Genomic DNA, 21,235 nt, shown 5'->3' with positions numbered 1-21,235 from the left:
TAACCACAATCTAAAAATCATTTTACGGACCTACTTTCCTACAGAGTTTCAAGATTGTCTTTGGATTACCCAATCACATGTCAGAATTCTGGGTCAGAGTGCCTTGTCCTGTGTCATGCACTGCACCTGCACATAACAGAAGATGGCAAGAGCAACACAACTCACCACATCTGGAATTTAAGCTCATTTTTTTAAAGAAAGAAAGGCTGTGAATATATAAGTGAAAAATGCAATAAATCATTTAAAAATAGCCTCAGGTAAAACTGTGAAGATAATAGATCATTTCGTTTTGGAACTTGATCTATGTAAAGTTACTTCTTTGTTGACCGATAAGTGATTGTTGACTGACAGGTTAATATTTGTACTTCTTTTTTAGTTGTGTTAACACAACATAGATAAAAGAAAGAGACCACGGTGAAGTTGAAAGTGAGTCTGTTTCAATAAGGATTTGAATGTTTTTTGGCCAGGCAGTATAAACAGTTAGAGACTCAGATGCTGAAAGTGCTCCGAAAGGAGGATATTCTCTGGATTCAGGGAGAGCATCTGCTCTGATTCCCTTGTGTTCAGTCCATCGAGTGGTTAGATAAGAGCATGCTCTTGGCACTGCTGTGTCTGCTTCAGGGTGTTCGATCCAAGTACATATTAGATACAAGTAAAAGTGTAAATAAATAAATAATTAAATACATAAATAAATGCATACAAAAATTAATAATAACGAACCTGGAACACTAAATGAACACTTCTTAAATAATGTGATTGAAACTCAGTACAAAAACAACAGAAATCCGGATATATGATTCTGAAAAATGTATATAGTGTGCTTTTATATACCTTGAAAAAGCAGAGCAGTTTGTCCACCTCTCTTGATAAAGTTGGAGAAGCAGTTTTGTTTGCTCTACAGACATCAAACATTGCAGTAACAGCTGAGAAACTAGCCACATGCAGCCATTTATAGGTTATATAATGTTCTGGGCTCCATCTGTGCACTTGACTAACCAACATAGCAAACATTGTTCTGTTTGTATTGTACTTTTTGGAAAATTAGAACATTTATTTTTTAGAATATTTATTCGATTTTTGATTCCAGCATGATTTAATGTTGCATTTAATGTGAACCGTAGCTCTGACTTTCTCACTGACTAAGCAAACAGACCACGTTGACTTGACCTCGAATGGCTGACCGATAAATTCATGAGTCAGCAGTAATATCAAAAAACAGTTTCATGACAGTTTTTTTAGCATCTACCTTCATGTGGCACCTGTCGTCAAATTCAAGACTGTTATGAAGCAATGCATTTTTTGGTCACTCTTTTTTATCCAGTTTTGAAAATAATGAATTAATATATGTTTGGACATGCTTATTTTATAGATCTGAGCAAAATGGATTTAGCTGTATTGTAATAGAAATTTACAAATGTGTGATGTGTTATACATTTGCAGGTTGAACAGTCTTAAAGGATAATGCCACTGAAGAAAATAATGTGTGAACATTATGTGAAAATAATGCGTATAACATTCAGCAATTCGTGCAACTACCAAAGAATAGTCTGAGATTATATAGAAAATAACAATGAAGACATTTCAGCTCAATAGTAATTAAATGAAAGCATGCCGGAAATTACTTGTGTTTGTTAGGAGAGGCAAGAAGGTGGGAAATGACGCACTAAATCTGCTTTACTGTATATATCTTTCAACGCCCTCTTGTTCGATACGATTCAGTGAGTAATATTACACCAATCTAATACACAATAAACAAATGAATGTGGAATGTGTGCATCCACTCCTTTAAAGTAAACTTTAGTTCACTTTTGAAATCTGCTCTAAAGTGTACAGTGATGTGCGTTTGAATCCTACAAAGCATGATATGTCTTAAAGCCTCATTCATGATTTTTACAATTAAATAATAAAATGTGTATAACATTTAAATGTTTAAATATTTAAAAACATTTCTACTGATGTTCTAGTACATTGTGGAAACCACACCCGCTGCTAAACAAATGAATGTTGAACCACACACCTATCACAACACAACCACACCAAAGAATACCTTTCAAAAGTAAATTAATGATATAAGCTTAATGCAAATAAGGATAAAGAAAATAAATACTGACTTATCTTATGTTGATTTTAAAGAATATTAGCAATAAACAATTCACATCTTCACTTACACATTACACATAGTCTCATATGAATGAAATGGTAGTTAATGAATCTGAAATAGTTTCCTTGAAGCTGGATTTTAAATGTTCACAGCAAGTATATATATATATATATATATATATATATATATATATATATATATATATATATATATATATATATATATATCAACATATAAAAAGTAAATTAAATTCCTAATAGTCATATTTGAAAATAAGTGTCTGTGGGTAGTTGACGTATGAATGTGTCCTATGGTGTGATGTAAAAAACTTTGAAGATAATCCTCTCTAGTGCTATTTTTAACTCGAAGAATGAAGACACATTTTTCTTGTGTTATTTGTATGATATCATGTATGTTTCTCTAACATTGTATGTCAGCATAGGACATTGTTCACTTTTTAATTGTCAGCTGCCCATATATATATTCGTTTAGTAATTGTACTACAAACAAAAACTACAACTCCCATTAAAATGAAAAAGACCAGCCTTCTTTTAAGACAACAGAACGCTATTGGTTCGCATCTATTTGACTGACTCCTCTCAGCCAATCAGCTGTCTTCAGGATGAACGGAATGTGGGCCACTGACCGGCGTAATGCCAGCGCGAGAAAGTGCCACGACTCCACACAGACATCGACTGACTCCTCAAGCTGGGGATAATATTTTTTTGGTTTTTTTTGTTTTGTTTTTTTTGGGCTGGAGTGGTAAGGCAGTTGGATTCCAGATAATCACTTCTCTTTAAACTCTTCCTGAAGTGATTCATCCAACGGAAATCTGCCGCGAGAAAAGGTGAGATTTAAAGCTTTTGTTATGGCGTTATTCATTATAAGCGTGAAAGATTTTCAGTAGCAATTAGCAGTAAACTTTGATCTCTCCCGTTTATTTACTCTCCTCTTTAACTATCTAGTAAGCCTAGTGGGTTAAAGACGTCTTATTGTAGTTACGAACCGAATATCATGACTGTAATAAGTGGTTTCACAATTTGGTTCGAGTGATGCTCTGTTGTAGGCAGACAATTAACTCCAGCTTTCCTTTGTGAGCTAGCAAAGAAAATTGTATAATAAATAACACATTTCGGCTCAAACTGCTTTAATGTCTGTAAGAATCATCCGAAATTAGTTTAAACATAATTTTAATAGATCATTCATGTTTCAAGTATAGCTGTAGTTCAGAAACTCTCTGTCTCGATTTTTTTTATTGTATGTTCATTTAACAGCAAAGTTATAAATAGATGTCAAACGTGGAACAAATCCTAATATAAATCAGACTTTTAATTCAGTTTCATAGCAAATGTAGAATCTCCTCGTAATTCCATATTAGCTCTTTAAAATAACTCCCAGTAAAATCTTTGCAAATTAACCATGTCATCATTATTATTATTCATTATTATTTATTCTAACATATTTAAATATAAAACACAGGAAAAAAATGATTAACATAAATGTAGTGTCACAATTTACAGGCACAATTATTGAAATTTCAGAGGATATATATATAACACATATAACACACACACACATACATACACACACACACATATATTACTTGGCACCCAGTCAAGTCATTATATATTACAACATATATAGAGTAGGATATGCGCAATAATAACTTAGCGTTCCAATGGCCACTAAACCTCCATTGTTCTCAGAAAGTTGCCTAGATTGTTCTTGCTTCTAAGTTATGTCAAAGTTCACAGCTCTTTTTGAAATGTATTTGTGCTTTGGTGCACATTTGAAGTGTAAGATTGGCACATATCCCATGGAAGCAGCAGAGTATAGAAATTTGCAGACAGCAGCACATGGTGGAATGGAAAACTATCTTACGTAACTCCTTTTTTTACCAAACAGTTTTGGCGTACTGTAAGGAAGCAGCTTTTCGTCAGAATTTAGTAGTAGAAGTGGAGGGTAGCACACTTTATACTCTATACTTGTTTTTTTTTTTTTTTTTTTGGTTGCGTGGTTCTCTTCTACCAAATACAGTGTTTGCATATTGTATGGAAGAAGCTTTTCTTCAGATCAACATTCAAAAGCCAGCTTAGTATAATATCCTTGGTGTAACATTTTAACTAGTACAGTGACAAATATGTGTTAGAAGATCATTTAAAGGTAAGCGGTACATGATGTGGAACTTTGCATATATGAAACATATTTGAATATATAAATAATAATATTTACATGACTACACCAAACCTTACACTTTTTTTCTTTTTTTTTTACAGAACGGAAACAAGCAGTGATGGATATCTACGATCCGCAGACTCTAGGAATTGTGGTGTTTGGTGGCTTCATGGTGTTCTCAGCCATTGGTATTGCTCTGGTCTCAACATTTTCCATGAAGGAGACCTCTTATGAAGAAGCTATAGCCAAACAGCGGAAGGAGCAGGGGAAGACCCTATCTAGCCAACGTTCAGACAAGAAGAAAAAGGACAAGGCAGCTGAGAAGAAAAATCGTGCTAAGAAAAAGGAAGATAAGCCCAATGGGAAGCTCCTGGAGTCAGAGGCTACCCCTGAGGTTACAGAAGTGTCAGCTGAGCCCAGTCCTCTAACTCCTCCAGACCCGGAACAGGTTTCTACACCAGAACCTAAACAAGAGGCCCCAGCTCAGAAGTCTCCTCAACCCACCGTTTCCCAAAAGCCCACTCCACCTGCCCTGGCTCAGAAATCAGCTTCAACTGTCTCAGCCCAAAAATCTGCTGTACCTATCCAAAAGTCTACTACTGTGCCTCCTGCCCAGAAATCTTCTCCAACTCCCTCTGCCCAGAAATCTGCTTCACCTCCTTCTACCCAGAAATCTTCACCGGCCACAGCCCAGAAGTCTGCTTCAAATGCCCAGAAAGCAGCTCCACCTGCCCCAGACCAGAAAGTCACTCCACCGGCCCCTGCACAAAAATCTGCTCAAACTCAAAAGGCTTCTCCAACTGCCCCAACACAAAAATCCTCTCAACCTGCCCCATCCCCAAAGGCTGGTCAAACTGCCCCAACACAGAAATCCTCTCAGCCTGCCCAAACCCAAAAGTCTGCTTCAAATGCCCAGACCCAGAAATCTTCTCAGCCTGCCCAAACCCAAAAGGATATTCCAACTGCCCCAACACAGAAATCTTCTCAGCCTGCCCAAACCCAAAAGGATATTCCATCTGCCCCAACACAGAAATCCTCTCAGCCTGCCCAAACCCAAAAGGATATTCCATCTGCCCCAACACAGAAATCCTCTCAGCCTGCCCAAACCCAAAAGTCTGCTTCAAATGCCCCGACCCAGAAATCTTCTCAGCCTGCCCAAACCCAAAAGTCTGCTTCAAATGCCCCGACCCAGAAATCTTCTCAGCCTGCCCAAACCCAAAAGTCTGCTTCAAATGCCCCGACCCAGAAATCTTCTCAGCCTGCCCAAACCCAAAAGTCTGCTTCAAATGCCCCGACCCAGAAATCTTCTCAGCCTGCCCAAACACAAAAGTCTGCTTCAAATGCCCCAACACAGAAATCTTCTCAGCCTGCCCAAACACAAAAGTCTGCTTCAAATGCCCCAACAGAGAAATCTTCTCAGCCTGCCCAAACACAAAAGTCTGCTTCAAATGCACCGACCCAGAAATCTTCTCAGCCTGCCCAAACCCAAAAGTCTGCTTCAAATGCACCGACCCAGAAATCTTCTCAGCCTGCCCAAACCCAAAAGTCTGCTTCAAATGCACCGACCCAGAAATCTTCTCAGCCTGCCCAAACCCAAAAGTCTGCTTCGAATGCCCCGACCCAGAAAGCTGCCTCACTTGTCCCAGCCCAGAAAGTCACTCCACCAGCCCCAGTGCAGAAATCCTCTCCGCCCGACCAAAAACCCAGTCCACCTGCCCCGACCCCTTCCCAAAAAGCTTCTGTAGGTCCTACCCCTTCTGCATCCCTTCCTTCTCCTGAAAATGCTCCACCTGCCCCATCTCCTAAGGAAAAGAGGAAGAAGAAAGCCAAAACAGAGAATGTTTCCCCTGAGATTCAGCCCAAACCTGTCGCTCCATTGGAGATGGTGACCAAAAAGGTTCCTATCATGGCAGTGCCTCCAGTGGGTACTCCAAAAGCTGCTGAGTTGGCCAAAGCAGAAGAACCCAAACAGGATGCTCCAGCTAAGAAGAAAGGAGGATCCAAAAAGAAGTCAGAGCCAGGTATGCTATTATCTCCACAAAATCACCTATATTAAGTGGACAGTTTACTAGGCAGGCTGCACAGACCTAAAGGAAGTGGAGGCTGCCCTCTTCTGTTTGTGTTTGAATCTGTAAATTGACATTTCACTTAATTGAAATAACAAATAAAAATAATATTATTACAAATAAAAGTAACTTTAAAGTAAACTACTAGGGTGCACTAAGGCATCATCAAACCTTAGGAAACATGGTTTGTCTATTACTGTTTCCTGTTTCACCAGTTTACGCTTTTTGTATTTCTGTTGCTGCATTGAAGGACTAACAGGTGCTGTTGAAGATAATTGCTTAAATTACAATTTTCATAGCCACTAAATTGCAGCTCAAAGACTCTTTAATGCTTTAACCTAGTGATTATATTAGTGTATGTATGTCTGTATGTGTATATGTGTGTGTCTATATATATGTATATGCTTTTTTATATTATGTTTATAAATACTAATTAACAATATTACACATTTAATTATTATACATTTATTATTTAAATTTATTATAAATTCTATAAAAATGTAATTAATTTTACATTATCAGGTAAACGCAATGCAATGTAATATGTCTAAAGTATAGCAGATGCTTATTTTAAAAAGCCAGTCCAAATGAATGTATTGGATCCAGGTATGTCTTAAAGGAAGTTTGGCCTCATTGTGTAATAACAGGATACTTCTGGTTGGTTTGCCAGACCCTTAAATACACAGAGATAAAACTGTTTTGGCTAGACCACACAGATGTCATCTACATGTAATAAACCTTTAAGCAGAGCTTAGAAAAGCTGAAAATACGGTGTATGTGAAGTGGCTGACTCATAAGTTTATATACGTGTCACTTCCTGATGCCATTCATCTCGTTCAGAGTACCGTCTGGATTGTTTCTTCCGACAAATAGCACTGATGTGCTCTATTTCCTTTGTGGGCGGGGTGTTGGAATAGCACTACTCCTTATTTGCTGATGTTGGCTCTGATTGGTTGCAGAGAGCACAGAGTGGGTTTCTTTCTGAAGTGCTACTCACAGGGGAACCGAGGCAGTCAGCTGCATTCTTATGCTTTTGTGCTGGTTTTCATGCACGTGCGTGTGCTAGTTCACAGGCTCTTAAGCACAGTTTGAGTTTCATTTAACAGTTTCACATTCTGCCTCGTCTTCGATTCTAATGTCATTCATAATTTTGACTTCACTTTATTCTCTGTGCCATTCTTTCTCTCTGAAAAGAGATGTGAAAAACAGCATTTGTTGCATAAAAATTACTAAAACTAGAAATACTTAAACTTAATAGATGCTAAATTATTAAAGCACATAAAAATTAATCAATCAATATTACATACTTTATTTTTGTTAAATAATGAAATAACTCTTATCGTGTCTCATTACTACCGTAGTGTTTTTTTTTTTTTTTTTTTTTTTTTCCCTTGTGGTCAATTTCTTTCTCAATCTCTTTTGAACTCCTTTTATGAATGCAGCCAAAGTAAGTCCTTATGAATTTTCCACTCACTTGTGATGAGGTATTGCTCTGCTTTGGCCATGGGAAAAAGCAGAGAGTTTGAGGCTGTGCACAGGTGCGTTTCCGTGCACCCAGAATTCCACTCCTTCTCACAAAGCGCAGCCCTCTTGGCCCTGTTCAAACAATACTTTTGCCTCAGCTGCTCTATTAGGGGAGCACACAAAGGCCTTTAGTGACTGGACAATAGAAGTTTATGGTCAGTTCTGAGTGCCATCTCACCCTGGTGCCACACTGCACTCATGCCATGTTGGCACTGTCTAAATAACACGGCGAGTCAATAAAGAACATGAAAGTGCATGCACACACCACTGTACAAGCTTTCAGTTAACTGTATTGTACACGTCATTTTCTGGAAGCCAAACTTGTTTTGGTGTGTCTGTTTTATTTTATGACTGCCCTGTGCTGACTGTGTTGTTTGATTGGATGCTGGAGATCGTGGTGTGGGTGTTTAGGGAATGTTTAGGAGTGTAATAAAATGATTTAGAGAATTCGCTCATAAACACAATTAGTCTAGTTTAGTGGACACCCTGCTGTAACCAGAGACTGGTTTGCTGCAGAGCACTTCTTAGCTTTCTGATTTAGCGTTTGTCAAATATAGAATGACACACTGGCACGCTGGAAGGATGTAACTGTGTTTTCTGATACAAAGTTCTGTTATTTGTATAATTTTATCTTAGGCATAACATTAATATGTTTGTTTTTTGTCTTTCTCTAGCGGTGGCTGCAGACCCCGCAGACAGTCCACTGTACCTTCCCTACAAGGCTCTGCTTTCCACAGTGAGGAGTATGGTGTTCACTGACGGAGAGGCCCAGCAGCTCATTGAGATTTTGTCTGATAAGGCTGGCATTATTCAGGACACATGGCATAAGGTATGGCCAACTTTCTAAAATTGTTTTTATATTTTTAAGTGAGTGATCTTTCCCCTTCTATCACTTTATTTGAACTCAACCCGGAAGTTTGTCTAAACAGAGTTTTCTGAATGTTTATAGGCCACACAGAAGGGTGACCCGGTAGTTGTGCTGAAGAAACAGCTGGAAGAACGAGACAAGCAGCTGGCAGCTGAGCAGGAGGACTCAGCAGCTGTTAAAGGCAAACTGAGGGATTTGACTAAAGTGAGACTTAAAATTTTTTTGCTTTGGTCTGATGTTGATAGTGCCATGTTTTAAGCCTACACTACCATTCTGAAGTTTAGGGTTGGTATTGTTGTTCGGTTAATGAGTCCAAGTTGAATATAAAGTAATAATTTCTTTCAAGGAAAAAAAAACACTTTTTGAATGGTTGTCTACAATTTTAAATCTACCAGTTCTACACAGCTCAAGCCACAAGAATTGTGATGGCCTGTGTTCATGCTAGATCATGACCTGTGTATGACTTATGTTTATTTTATAGGACCTGTCTGTGGAGAAGTCAAAGGTGGCATCTGTAGAGACCAGATTGAGCTCTCAGCTGAGTAAACGAGAGCAGGACATTATCGCCCTGCAAGCTCGCATGCAGGCCAGTTATCAAGACCACCTTGCGGAGACTCAGCAGCTTAATGCCAAAGTGAGATACTCTGTTGTACACCTGCATGGTATCAAGACTCTCTAAAAAGTCACATTATTCCAAAGACATCAGGCAAAATATGTAGTTGGACAGAAATTTGTGAAAAAACATGGTTAATCTCAAATTATCTGACCAAATAATTTTTCTTCCAAAATATGCATGCATTTGTTATACATTGTAACATAGATTTAATTTCCGCTAGGTATAAGTGAATGCATTAAATTTAACAGGATTAGATGCTTTTAATTAATGACATTAGTGAGCTTTGGCAGCCCTAATATTTACGTGACGTGCTTAAGCCCTTTCTACTCCTCCTTAGGTCTTGGCTCTCCAGGACCAGCTGGAGAAAGGCCCCAATGCTCAGCTGGCCCGTCTACAGCAGGAGAACTCTATCCTCAGAGATGCACTTAACCAAGCCACCAGTCAGACGGAGAGCAAGTATGAATTCCCTCAATTCCTGTCAAACCCCTGCTTGATTAATTCATCAGTTTCTGTTGTTGAGGATTGCTGCTGGTTATGACGACAACTACGCTGGGTTGTTCAGAATAGTCATTTTTTTAATGTTTTTGATTGATAAGGCAAAATGCTGAATTGGCCAAACTGCGTCAGGACTGCATTCGACTGAATAAGGAACTGGTGGAGAAGAATGAGACCTTGCAGGCCGACGAACAGCTCAGGAAAAATCTGGAATCTAAAGCGGCCATGGCTGAGAAACAAGTGACCCAGCTGCAGGTGAGCTACTCACTCACCCTTCTTTGCACCACAGACACCAATCATTCCTATTGTGTAGTTTGCCAAGTTGTAGTTAGTTTGATGATGCCTCTTATGAAAGACTTCAAAATGGCACTCTAATTCTTATAAAACATCTCCCAGCATGAGCACCAGCCTCATTAGAGCTTTCTGCTACCTCTCGCTGGGCTGTTTAGCCTTGCACATCCACAGGTAGGCAAGCTTAGTTTCTTGCAATCTGTGTGTGTATTTAAGAGGCTTGATTAGGCTTGCTGGTAAAGCTTAGGCTTTGACCCCCCCCACAGTGCTGGTGCCTCTGCTAATGGGATTGATCACATGCTGGCAGAACATTTGATTGCCAGTTTGATCACTCGGCAGCGCTCTGTGGTTTGGAGCATGGCCCACACTACAGGGAAGCACATCTTCCCACAATCTGGAATGTAAGCCTGCCTGAGCAGTACAGTCTCAGTCAGAAGTATCTGATTATTCATACTAGAAACACAGATAAAATGTCTCTTCGCTAATCCTTTGCTACAAACCAAAGACCACTGAATAAAGTGTGTCCTGAGCCCATTTTAAGCACCTAGACAGTACTACGTGGGTAATATCTGGAGAATGTCAGTGTGAAGCTTTTTTTTTTGTTGTATGCTATAATCTCTGTTCAATCAAACGCAGAGAGGATGAAAGTTCCTATTATGTTATTATAGAAAATATTATAGACATTTTCATGCATTGTCCCCTGCAGGCTAATCGTGTGAGCAGTGAACAGGCCCTGCAGAAGCATCTAGAAGAAGTGAGCGAGGAGCTCAGACAGACCCAGAGCAGCAGAAACAACCTTCAGGCACAGCTTGAACAAGCTCAGAAAGATGCCACTGCTCTAGCAGGTCAGCACCCATTTGCAAATCGTGTAAGGTGTAATGCTTCCAGTATCCACAATGTGTCATCTAAAAAAACGCTTAACATCAAGTTTCTTCTGTACTATATGCCGCTTTAGACAAAAAATGAATTAGAAATTAGAAATGAGTTCTCTTCATCACTGCACCGTTTCAGAGGCTCAAGCTTGTGTGGTCAATATGGAGGCAGAAATGAAAGAGCGGACCGGACAGTTGGAGAGTCTGCAGAGCCAGCTGAAACTGATGGAGGCTAGTCAGAACAAAGAACAGAACCACAATTCAGAGGTGATGTTCTACTAGATGTGTCAAATAAATTAAATTATAAAATATATGGTCGTGAGGTAATGTGCACGTGTAATATTTACAGGCTTTGGCTGAACTGGAGCAAGCAAAGATCAGGTAAGATATAAGGCCATATTTGTGACAAATCTTTTTTTTTTTTTTTCTCTCATAATTTTAGTACAATTCAACAAAAAAAGTGCATGAAACATTTTCATCAGCTTTACAACTAACATTAGTTGAATGTGAACTCACGTTGCTTGTTTAACCTCTAGCCTGAAGGAGAAAGAAGAGGAACTGATCCAACTCAAAAACAGCATTGCCAGTCAGGTGAAGCTGAACATACTGATTTTTAGACATTTTCAGCTCATTTTAGTTTTTTATTAGTAACTTGGATATTTCATTTGTGTGAAAACATACCTTATTTGAACCAATAACATGTCCTCTTCAGGTGGATAACACAACAACGCTACAACAGTTGCAGCACAGGTACGATAAGGAGGATTTCTGATGCTTCATTAATCATTTCAGTACTTGATTTGAATTATTTAAATTTGTGTATTTGTTTTTTTACTTTGAACTGAAGCATTAAAGAAAAGGATGACCAAATATCAACTCTTCAGGGAGAGCTCCAACAGGTTAAAGAAAACAATTCAGACCTCACCAGAGTAAGTTTATCATATGCAGACACTGACACTTCAAAAATAATGAATTTAGAATTAACCTTTAATCACATTTTTCTCATGATTATTTCTAGCTTGGAAACACAGAAATGCTGGAACAGCTTCAAAACAGGTATGCGTGATGCAAACAACAGCTTCCAATTCATGTGTTTTTCTCATTCCCTTATTAAGATTTAATGCCATATTTTCTCTTCTTCCTTGTTTCTGTAGCTTAAAAGAAAAAGAGTCTCAGGTGACTTTATTTAAAGAAGAGATGAAGCAGTGTAAAGAACAGTATGACACTATTGTAAGTGAGACTTCACTGTTCTTTTTATTAGTACATTTGACTTTTAAGGGTGAAGTGTATCATTTATAGTTTAAAACAATCCACCATTTTTTTTTTTTTAATAAAGCACTCTTCTTTTACAGCTGGCAGACAGCACAGCAAAGCTGGAGTCACTGCATAAAAGGTACATATTCAGGCTGACTGAAGGCCACTGCATATATTCCTGACAGCCACCCACATTAACACCATTCTGTGATAAGTGACTTCCTGTTTTTATTTTTTTTTATAACAATGTTTTTTTAGCGTTACTGAAAAAGAGAGCCAAGTGACATCACTACAACAGGAAGCGCAGCAGCTCAAGGAACTAAATCAGTCACAAGGCAAGAGTTACGTAAGTAGCCAACCGAGACAACTGTGGACGTGCTTGTCATTATCTTACATGTACACAGTGATTCATAAAACATGCGTAGGCACACATTTTATCTCATGTCATCTGGGTATACGGTCTTGCTGTATAAAGCAGATTATTGTTTTTCCATTTCAGGACTGTTAAATAACCATATATAGGAGCTGTGTAAAATGTGACTGATACTACTGGTATTAAAAATGGTGACATGGATAAAAGAAGTCATTTTGCTGTGTTTAGTTTTAGTTTTAAAGAAACCTCAAATCATTTGTTGCGTGTTAATCCACCATTTAAGTATCTAAATTTGCCAAAATATTATTATTTTTTTGTTGTTGAATTTTTGTTCGTAGATGCTTCTTTGCATTTTTGTTGATTTTAGAGGTGTTAAGGTGAATATTGCATTCATTCGAGCTTATAATGTTGTTACAGGAGACTTTGGAGGACATGCTGAAATCTGTCCAGGCTGAGACCAAAGAAGTTCTTCATTCTCTTTTCCCACACATCAACATAGAGACAGCGCAGGTGTCTAGGATTTCAGTTTTCTCATGGTTTCATTTCTCAGTTTTGTTTTTGGATCCACTGGCTTGTTTTGGAAAAGCAAATACACGTCACATCAGACCCTCTATACATATAGTAGCTACTATTCAAAAGTTTGTTTACCAAGGCTGCATTTGTTTGGTGAAAAATAATAAAATAGATAACTTTTATATTTAAAAAATTATAATTTTAATGTATTCATGTGATGGCAAAGCTAAATTTCCAGATTTCAATATCACATCATTCAGAAATCTTTCCAATATGTTTTTGATGCACAGTTAATTCTGTATATAAAAGTATGAATCTCTTTTTAAAGCCCTGAATGCACTTTTACACTTTCCCTATTCAGATTCTTAAATGCTAGCTAATCTTGACTCTTTCTGACTCTAATCCTGACTCATTCTTTTCCTTCAGACCAATTGGCTGCAAGACTTTGCTGTGGAAGCAAAAGAGGTGCTAAATCAAAAGCAACAGACCCAAGAATCCCAGCAAAGCGCAGAGATGGTGGTAAGTGTGCTGTGGTTTGTGGCCTTGTACTATTATCATTTTAATATGGCTCTTTGTTGCCCCCTACTGGGGATTTAAGGCATATTTGTAGATACTGCAATGCTGTTTTTCTTATTAGGAGATAATGGGGAAACTTCAGGCAGCCCAGGAGAGTCAGTGCACATTACAGTCTGAATGTGACCAGTACAGGAGCGTACTGGCTGAGACGGTGAGATTATGCAACAATAATATAAATCAGCAAAGCATTAATGGGAATGAGATTGAGACAGATTTGTTTCCTGATGTTCTTTAGGAGGGGATGCTGAAAACACTTCAGAAAAGTGTAGAGGAGGAGGAGAGAGTGTGGAAGACTCAGATAATGGAGTCAGAGGAGAAACTGAGAATGGTGGGTTTATGTACTGTTTTAACAAGCACTTAATAAATGGAGTATTATATTTTACTTCAATTATAGGAAATATGTTTTGGTTATGATTCATGTGGTCCAAGTTTTATGGAAAATGTTCTTAATATTTCAGGGAGAATTTGGTCATTCCACCTCCAGGTGACCGTTTGAAAGCTTCAATTTGTCATTTTATGTTTTTCAATTTCTCATGTTATGTAGGCACTTAACAAGGTGCAGGCGTTAGAAGAGACAACAGAGAACTTGAGAGAGGAGAACCAGAGAACCCAAAAGGTACAGGTTTCACATGTGGCAGGAGTTTTTGGACAGCCGGACACTATAGGAATGCAAAAGACGAAAACGAAAGAATACACTGAAAAATCCATTGACTAAGAAATTTAAATATTATCAAAATATTAGGACTTAATGCATTCTCGTTTATGGTTGATTTTCATTCAAATGACCTTTTAACCACTGAGCAAAGTTAATCATTTATACGTAAGGTACTCATGGGTCCTTGAAAACTCAAATGTAACATAAAAAAATCTTTCTATCTTTAATGGGACAGTGGATGACCTTTATAATTTTAAGTGGAGAAAACTTTCAATTTAATAACTGAAACAAGGGAATTGTGAAACATCCTTTTAAATGTTATATTAAAAGTGCTTGAAATGGGTAGTGCAAAAAGAAAGGCATTCTGCCCTGGAATTTCAGAGTAGAGTTACTGGAATTTAATTTTTCAGAGAAACGGCTATGTGAACATAACATGCTAACGGCACTTAATATTCTCTTACCAGAAATTCTCATTCAGTCTGTATTCTGTACTTATCCATTTCTCCACCTGTGCAGCTGGAGGACAAGGTGGTGTTGCTCGAGGGCCAACTGGAGAAACAGCTCCAGTCAGTGTCCACTGACAGCCAGAGTCAATCTGAAGAGATAAAAAACGTGAGCGTTCATTCACTAAAACACAATACGAGAGACAAAACAATGCCATATCTGTCAGTCATTCAGTGCATTTTATTAGCTTTTTTACCTCTGTGACTAGGTTGTTTTAGCATCTGACGTGATTGTGAAAAAATCTTAAAATCTAGTCCTGCTCTGTCATGTAACAGTTTTTCTTCTTTTTTTTTTTTAGTTGAAGCACGTTTTGGCAGAATCAGAAAGACAGCTGAGTGCGGCCCAGAAGGAGATACAGACACAGAGGGAGGAGCTTTCACAGGTTGGTTTCTCTTGACGTCCGAAGCATTTACTACGGGTTTACACTTACTGTTAATTGTTTACCCACAATCACGTGCCAAACGGGAGATTTTACCAAGGTAAATAAACAGTTGTTTTTGTTGAGTGACAGCCTTTATTTTCAGGTCAGGCAGAGTGACGTGACAAAGCGAGCTCAGGGAGTGGCAGAGAACGGGCAGCCTGAGGCGGAGGAGTGTCAGGTTAGGGTGCGACACAGAAAAGCACCCTGCACCTCCCTTGGCAGTTTTAGATGGGTTTTGAGACACTGAAAAAAAAATCTATCAATGCTTACTGAATACGTCTTCCAAAAATGGTTAACTGTAATACTGCTTCCTTTGCTAATTATGTTATGAGACAGTCGCTAAATATCCACAGAAACATTTATTCGAATATTTACATAGTTAATTTTACTCTACACATTGACATGATTTGACACTATACAAGAGGCTAGATTTATGTGCCGTATGTTATTCTCCCTATCCAGTGCTGCCAGTGAGGGGATGTTTTACTCACAATTCTAACCATTCATATTTCAGCATTTTGTTTCAGCAGCTTCTGTTAACCCAGGCGCCTGTTTTCTTCTCCGAATATCTGTGCTCTTGGGTTTTTTCTGTCACTCACCTTTTTTAACCACTAACATTTGTCTCTCTCTCTTTTTTTTTTTTTTTTTTTTTTTTTTGATACTCATACATCTTTGAAGATCGAAGATTTTTATGCTTGTTTTCACTCTCGTTTTCTGGATGCATTGTGCACTAATGCAGCTCTTGTGTTGGCTGGCATGGAATGGTTTTGCAGTGGTTCATGGATGAACTACAGTAACTTATCCGCACGTGTGGCATTGTTGCTTTGGTCAGGTCCAGGCTCAGCTGGAGCAGACGTTGGAAAAACTGCAAGGTGAACAGGCTCTAAACCAGCAGCTCTCTGCAGAAGTGGAGCAGGTACAGTGGTCTCAAAGAACTTGCTTTTTAGCCATGATTTCTAAAAACATTGTTATTCATTGAATATTTCATTCTGTCCTTTATAGGCTCAGGAAGCACTTAAAAAACACCTTCAGATCCATCTAGAACAGATGAGGTCAGCTGAAGATGCTGCAGCCATGGAGGATGTTGTTCAGCTGAAGGTATTTTAGATTTAATAGCTGATCATTTTTTCACTTGTGTCAAATACCAGCATCTGATGTTGGTGCAGGATTTCTATATTTCCGAAAAGTGGCAAAAGGAATGGATAAAATGCATCTATACAAAATTATATGAAGTGAATCCAGTTATAAATGCAAGATTTAAGTATTGGTTTGCAAATAGAAATTTCCTTGACTGTTAAAAGTGTACTGTATAAATGTAAATTAATGGGTATTTATTTAAATAGCCTCTCTACTTTTATCAAACTTTTTTCAAGTATCAGTTTGAAGATTTGTATATAAGTTTATGTATTTCTGTATTAATTTAAGGCGATTTTATTTTATTTAAGATTTATTTTAAATCTCATATTCTTATCAAATTCAAGAACAATAGCTTTTGATGGAAAGAAAGAAAATTTGTCAAATGTAATGATTAAGCACTTAAAATTTAAACTGAAGATGGTTGGTATTGTATTATGTTATGTATTTGCTTGTAATTTATTAATTTTATTACATGGCAATAATGGACCAAGCATTTTTATTCATGACTTTGTCCATGCCTTCTGAAAGAGCTTTATCTCAAATGTTTCTTGTTTAACTGAGAAGCGAGTTTCTATGTAAACCTAATTCTCATGACTTTTTAGGAGTGTCTAGAAAAGGAGCGAAAGATGACCAAAGATTTGGGCCAGGCAGCCACCAAACTCCAACAACTGCTAAGAAACAGTCAGGACCAACTTTCCAAAGAGAAAGAGAAAGTCAGGACCCTGCAGGATCAACTGCAAGACAAGGTACAAACATAATTCATATTAATAAAATTGTATAGGACAAATAGCCGCATGCCTGTGTTAACGTTGTTTATGCTCTCTTTTTTTTCCAGGAGGGTGATGGAGAGCTGAAGCAAGGCACTTCTGTTTGAGGGGTAAAACAAAACAAATTGCCAAAAATTGCCTTAAGATGACCAAAATGAAGCATCCTGAAATTTTTCTTCCCTTTGTTTGTTGTACTATAGTCTTGGGAGAAATTGTTAGAAAACTTTGAGAAATCTAACTCATGCAAGCATTTTATTTCGGAGATGTGCTGGAACTATTTTCACATTCCATCTGAAACCTTCTGGCTATGTCAGAAAATATTCCTCAATTATATATGAGGAATATATATTTGCCTTATATATATGTTCTTAGTGTTCCCGCACCTCTCCTCCTGATGTCAGTGTTAAAAGGGAAACCGCTAACTAGTGCAATTAATTTCCTGTAAGTGAATGAGTATGCATAATTGTATTGGTACATGGGTAAAGCATTTGGAATGCTCTCTCTGTAGCTGGCTTCAAGACCATTGTAGTAAGTTCGATAATAAATAATAAATGGCAACATTGTTTCTTTTTCTTTTTTTTTTAATAAATAGTTAAGTGTCTTTGCCCTCAGGCCATCCAAAATGTGGATAAGTTTTTCTTTCTTTAACAGAACAGATGATCACGAGTTGCTCTGAATGTGTGATGTAAAAATGAGAGACCAAACAGCAGCTGGAATAAAAGAATTTGTTGTTTTAACTTTAAACAATTGTCAATCTCTCTGCAGAGGATCCATCGGTGAGCAAGTGAACAATAAACCAAATGTTAAATTTCATCAAATCTGTTCTGATGAAGAAACAACTCATTTACATCTTAGATGGCCTGAGAGTGAGTAAATATCAATTTTGGGTGGAGTATTCTTTGGAAATTCATTCTATTTTGTTATCCGAGCTTGAAAAGACCAGGTTGTCTTTTTAATAGCATTTTGTTATGAACCTAAGAAGGAATGTTGGATTATGCTACTCAAAATCTGGATTTGGGTAGTGTTTCCTCATAACAATGTTAAATAATCATTGGTTTGATTTTTTTAATGTTTGTTTTAGCATAGGTGCATATACAGTAAAAAAAAAAAAAAAAAAACATTTCATAATGCCTAACATGTCCAGAATTGTTGGTACCTTTTGTGCAATTGCATGTTAAATAAGAAACGCATTAAAAGTTTTTGGAAAATCACATGATTTTATTTTTCAAATACACAGTCCAATTGTAATGCCTACCCCAGGTTTTCTGCTGTCATTATACTATATTTGTTGGTATTTGCTTAATAATAATCATTAATTGTAAATGTGGAATAAATACGAATTCTCAATTGATTAAATGTAAAAAAAAAACTGATTCCAATACAAATGAAATACAAAGTTTATTAGCATATATTTTATCTCTTATTTATTTATTTTTTTTTTTTGTCATAACAGACTGATAAGAGGGCTGTGGGGTCATTGGTCTGATTGCTCTTAATTTTACACAAGCTGCCCCTCCAAAGACTTTACTGTGTCCCTTCCACCAAGTTTCTCCACAAGGCATGATGGGTCTCTGTCTCCAGGTTCATTAATTTGCCACTCATATTTCAAACCTATAGGGGAAAAAGCACAGGAATTATTTATTTAATTTACTCTTAATTGTCTATAAAGCTGCTTTGGAATCATGTATACTGTAAGTGCGTTTTACAAACAAACTAAAATATTAAGTGTAACACTAAAAAGACCATAGCCGACCTTGCAGTTTGTTCTTAAGAGCAACCATTGAACTTGCATAGACCATTTTGCTCTTTAATGGGGCAGATTCAGGGGCCTGTGGAATTAACAGACACAGAAGCAAGATAGTGAGAATAAAAGTTGTGAAAACTATCATAAAGGTTGGATCTTGCAGAATGCATTTTGTGTTCCATTGTGCTGCTTTCTAATTGTTTCGGTTAGATGGACGTCTTCGAACATCGAATAAAAAAATTCTCGCTTTTTTATTATTGTTGATCTTACATATCGATGTTTGTTTCTGCTTGATGCTTAAGTTTCCACCTAAAACGTATTTAAATGTCACCAATAAGCATGTATCAAGCTTCGGTGGAATTTTTTTCAGCCTATCCCTAGGAGACATTTTAACATAAATACGCCCAATTTTCTCTTCATTTGAGCTCATTGAAAATGGCTTGATTTACACTGAGATGTTCTCAGTACAACAAAACAGTCACATGGAACACAAGCTGTCACATGACCGCAAGAGTAGGTTAAATGTAAAAGACTTGTACGATAAGATGAAGACCAGGTCCTCCTTCACGCTCTCCTTGTTCACATAGGAGCAGTCGTACAGGCCGTAGCGGCAATCTTTGGGAGGAAACTTATCGAGGATCTTCTTTAAGACATCTGTGGTCCCCACATCTTTGACTGTCAGGCAGTTGTCATGGTCCACCACGATACTCTTTTGGTCTTTGCTCAAACACATGACCAGAAGTTTTAGCCTTTCCCCAGCATCAGTTCCTGCATGACGCACCCGGATTAAGTCATACTTACTTATCACCTCATCACTGATGGCTACACCTGAGGCCTGGGTGACACGGGGAAGAATATTGACAAAACATGCAGAAGTGATAACTCTACAATTGAACACTTAAGTAGGATGGCATTTTCTTCTATCCGGATGATTTAATGCAGATTGTTGTATAAACCCCATAAAATGATCTTCATTAGATTAGGCAGACATGTGAATATCGCTATACAATTTTTAATGTATATTCCATAGCTATTTACCATCTTTAGAAATAGTTCAAGATATGAGGTGAAAATATGAACCAGTCTGCCTTCGCATTCCATTCCTTTACAAACAAGTTGAAACAAGAAGCCGAGTTACACCTCAAAACACTCTGGTGTGAGGAAACTCAGGAATGTCTCTGAATATCTTTTTGGTAACACACACTATTGTTTTAAATTGCACATGCTGCAATAGTATTTTTATTCCAGCTTAGCAGACCTAGCCAGACTTTCAGCTCACACAGGAACCGCTATTACTGCATTATTCAATGCTTTAAAGATTCAGCCAAGTCAAGAAATAGTTATAAATCTCATGACCTTTTTTCTTTTATTAGTTCATTTAGATTAGTTCACGATTAGTTAAAGCCATAAAAATCGCAGCAATGGGAATAACGTTGTTTCAAATATGTAATTTAGCATGACACAGCCGGTTTTTACCAAATGCTTGAACGGCATGCAAAAACGTACGTTGAAATAAAACTGCCCGAGTCTGAGGACTTACCATGGCTCACGCTTGCTCTGAAACGGAGGAAAGAAGCACGTCGTTGCCTTGCAGAGTGAAGAAGAGTCTCAGGGGCGCGGATCTAAACCCACCCTCTTCAGAACAGACCAGTCCCCGATGACCCGGCTCTCTACCTGCTGGCTGCGTTGCTGCAAACACTTCTAACTACGGGGTGGCTGTGTTAAATATCCTGTCATCGCCCAATTATTTATATTTTGCGTTTATGATAAGGAAGCCATAAAAGTGATGCTTTATGTCATGTAAACGCTCAGGTGAGTCAGATGCAGTTTGGAGTTGACGACTGAACACAACAGCCTTATAAGGAAGACGGAATCTGACATAAACCTTATTTGGCGAGAGGGGCACAACAACGTTAGCGCGAGCAGAAGGATACAGGTGGAAAAGGATCGGCACGTGACATGAGCTGAATCCGAAATCGGCCCCTATAGCCTCATTCACTACTGCATTAGTCCGCTCATTGAGTTCACTTGAAGGAGTGGATGAGAACGAGTGAGTGAATTCAGACACTGACCGACTGCCGCTTTGGCATAGATTGGCTGCTGCTGCACGATCATGTGAAACAGGTAGCTCCTGTAATAAGTTTTAATGTTGAGTTCTGGCACGGAAATTATGTGTAAACCGTAATTGATTAATAGTCAACAAATTAATAATCAATATTTAATGAATTTGTACCCGTGTTGCGTTACGCCATGGACGGGTGATTTGTAAAATGAATGGACGGG

At 37.8% G+C, this 21,235-nt stretch overlaps 2 protein-coding genes across 4 annotated transcripts; one reads left to right on the top strand and one right to left on the bottom strand.

The window, feature by feature from the left end:
• Positions 1-2,739: 2,739 nt before the first annotated feature.
• rrbp1a (ribosome binding protein 1a) lies at positions 2,740-17,766 on the top strand. Of its 2 annotated transcripts, XM_043255041.1 has the most exons (29): positions 2,741-2,948; positions 4,378-6,297; positions 8,541-8,695; positions 8,816-8,938; positions 9,216-9,368; positions 9,688-9,806; positions 9,947-10,100; positions 10,843-10,981; positions 11,148-11,275; positions 11,358-11,389; positions 11,545-11,599; positions 11,721-11,758; positions 11,856-11,937; positions 12,027-12,064; positions 12,163-12,238; positions 12,361-12,401; positions 12,521-12,608; positions 13,053-13,145; positions 13,575-13,667; positions 13,786-13,875; positions 13,960-14,052; positions 14,269-14,340; positions 14,896-14,991; positions 15,182-15,265; positions 15,408-15,482; positions 16,137-16,220; positions 16,307-16,402; positions 17,044-17,187; positions 17,277-17,766. In XM_043255041.1, the coding sequence occupies exons 2-29, from the start codon at positions 4,395-4,397 to the stop codon at positions 17,313-17,315; spliced, it is 4,383 nt and encodes a 1,460-aa protein (XP_043110976.1). In that variant the 5' UTR covers positions 2,741-2,948; positions 4,378-4,394; the 3' UTR covers positions 17,316-17,766. The 2 variants fall into 2 exon arrangements, with proteins under 2 accessions (XP_043110977.1, XP_043110976.1); XM_043255042.1 differs by lacking the exon at positions 15,408-15,482 and having other exon boundaries at positions 2,740-2,948.
• A 639-nt stretch (positions 17,767-18,405) lies between these two features.
• Positions 18,406-20,781, bottom strand: cfl1l (cofilin 1 (non-muscle), like). Of its 2 annotated transcripts, XM_043255091.1 has the most exons (5): positions 20,493-20,781; positions 19,754-19,787; positions 19,492-19,669; positions 18,962-19,038; positions 18,406-18,819 (listed from the first exon to the last, which is right to left on the bottom strand). In XM_043255091.1, the coding sequence occupies exons 1-5, from the start codon at positions 20,493-20,495 to the stop codon at positions 18,707-18,709; spliced, it is 405 nt and encodes a 134-aa protein (XP_043111026.1). In that variant the 5' UTR covers positions 20,496-20,781; the 3' UTR covers positions 18,406-18,706. The 2 variants fall into 2 exon arrangements, with proteins under 2 accessions (XP_043111026.1, XP_043111025.1); XM_043255090.1 differs by having other exon boundaries at positions 18,962-19,037; positions 19,491-19,787; positions 20,493-20,776.
• Between the last annotated feature and the right edge of the window lie 454 nt (positions 20,782-21,235).

This window comes from Puntigrus tetrazona, chromosome 13 (genome assembly GCF_018831695.1).
Source record: "Puntigrus tetrazona isolate hp1 chromosome 13, ASM1883169v1, whole genome shotgun sequence".
Classification (NCBI taxonomy): Eukaryota; Metazoa; Chordata; class Actinopteri; order Cypriniformes; family Cyprinidae; genus Puntigrus; species Puntigrus tetrazona.
The sequence above is the reverse complement of the archived record's forward strand: the minus strand, read 5'-3'. Positions and strand labels throughout refer to the sequence as shown.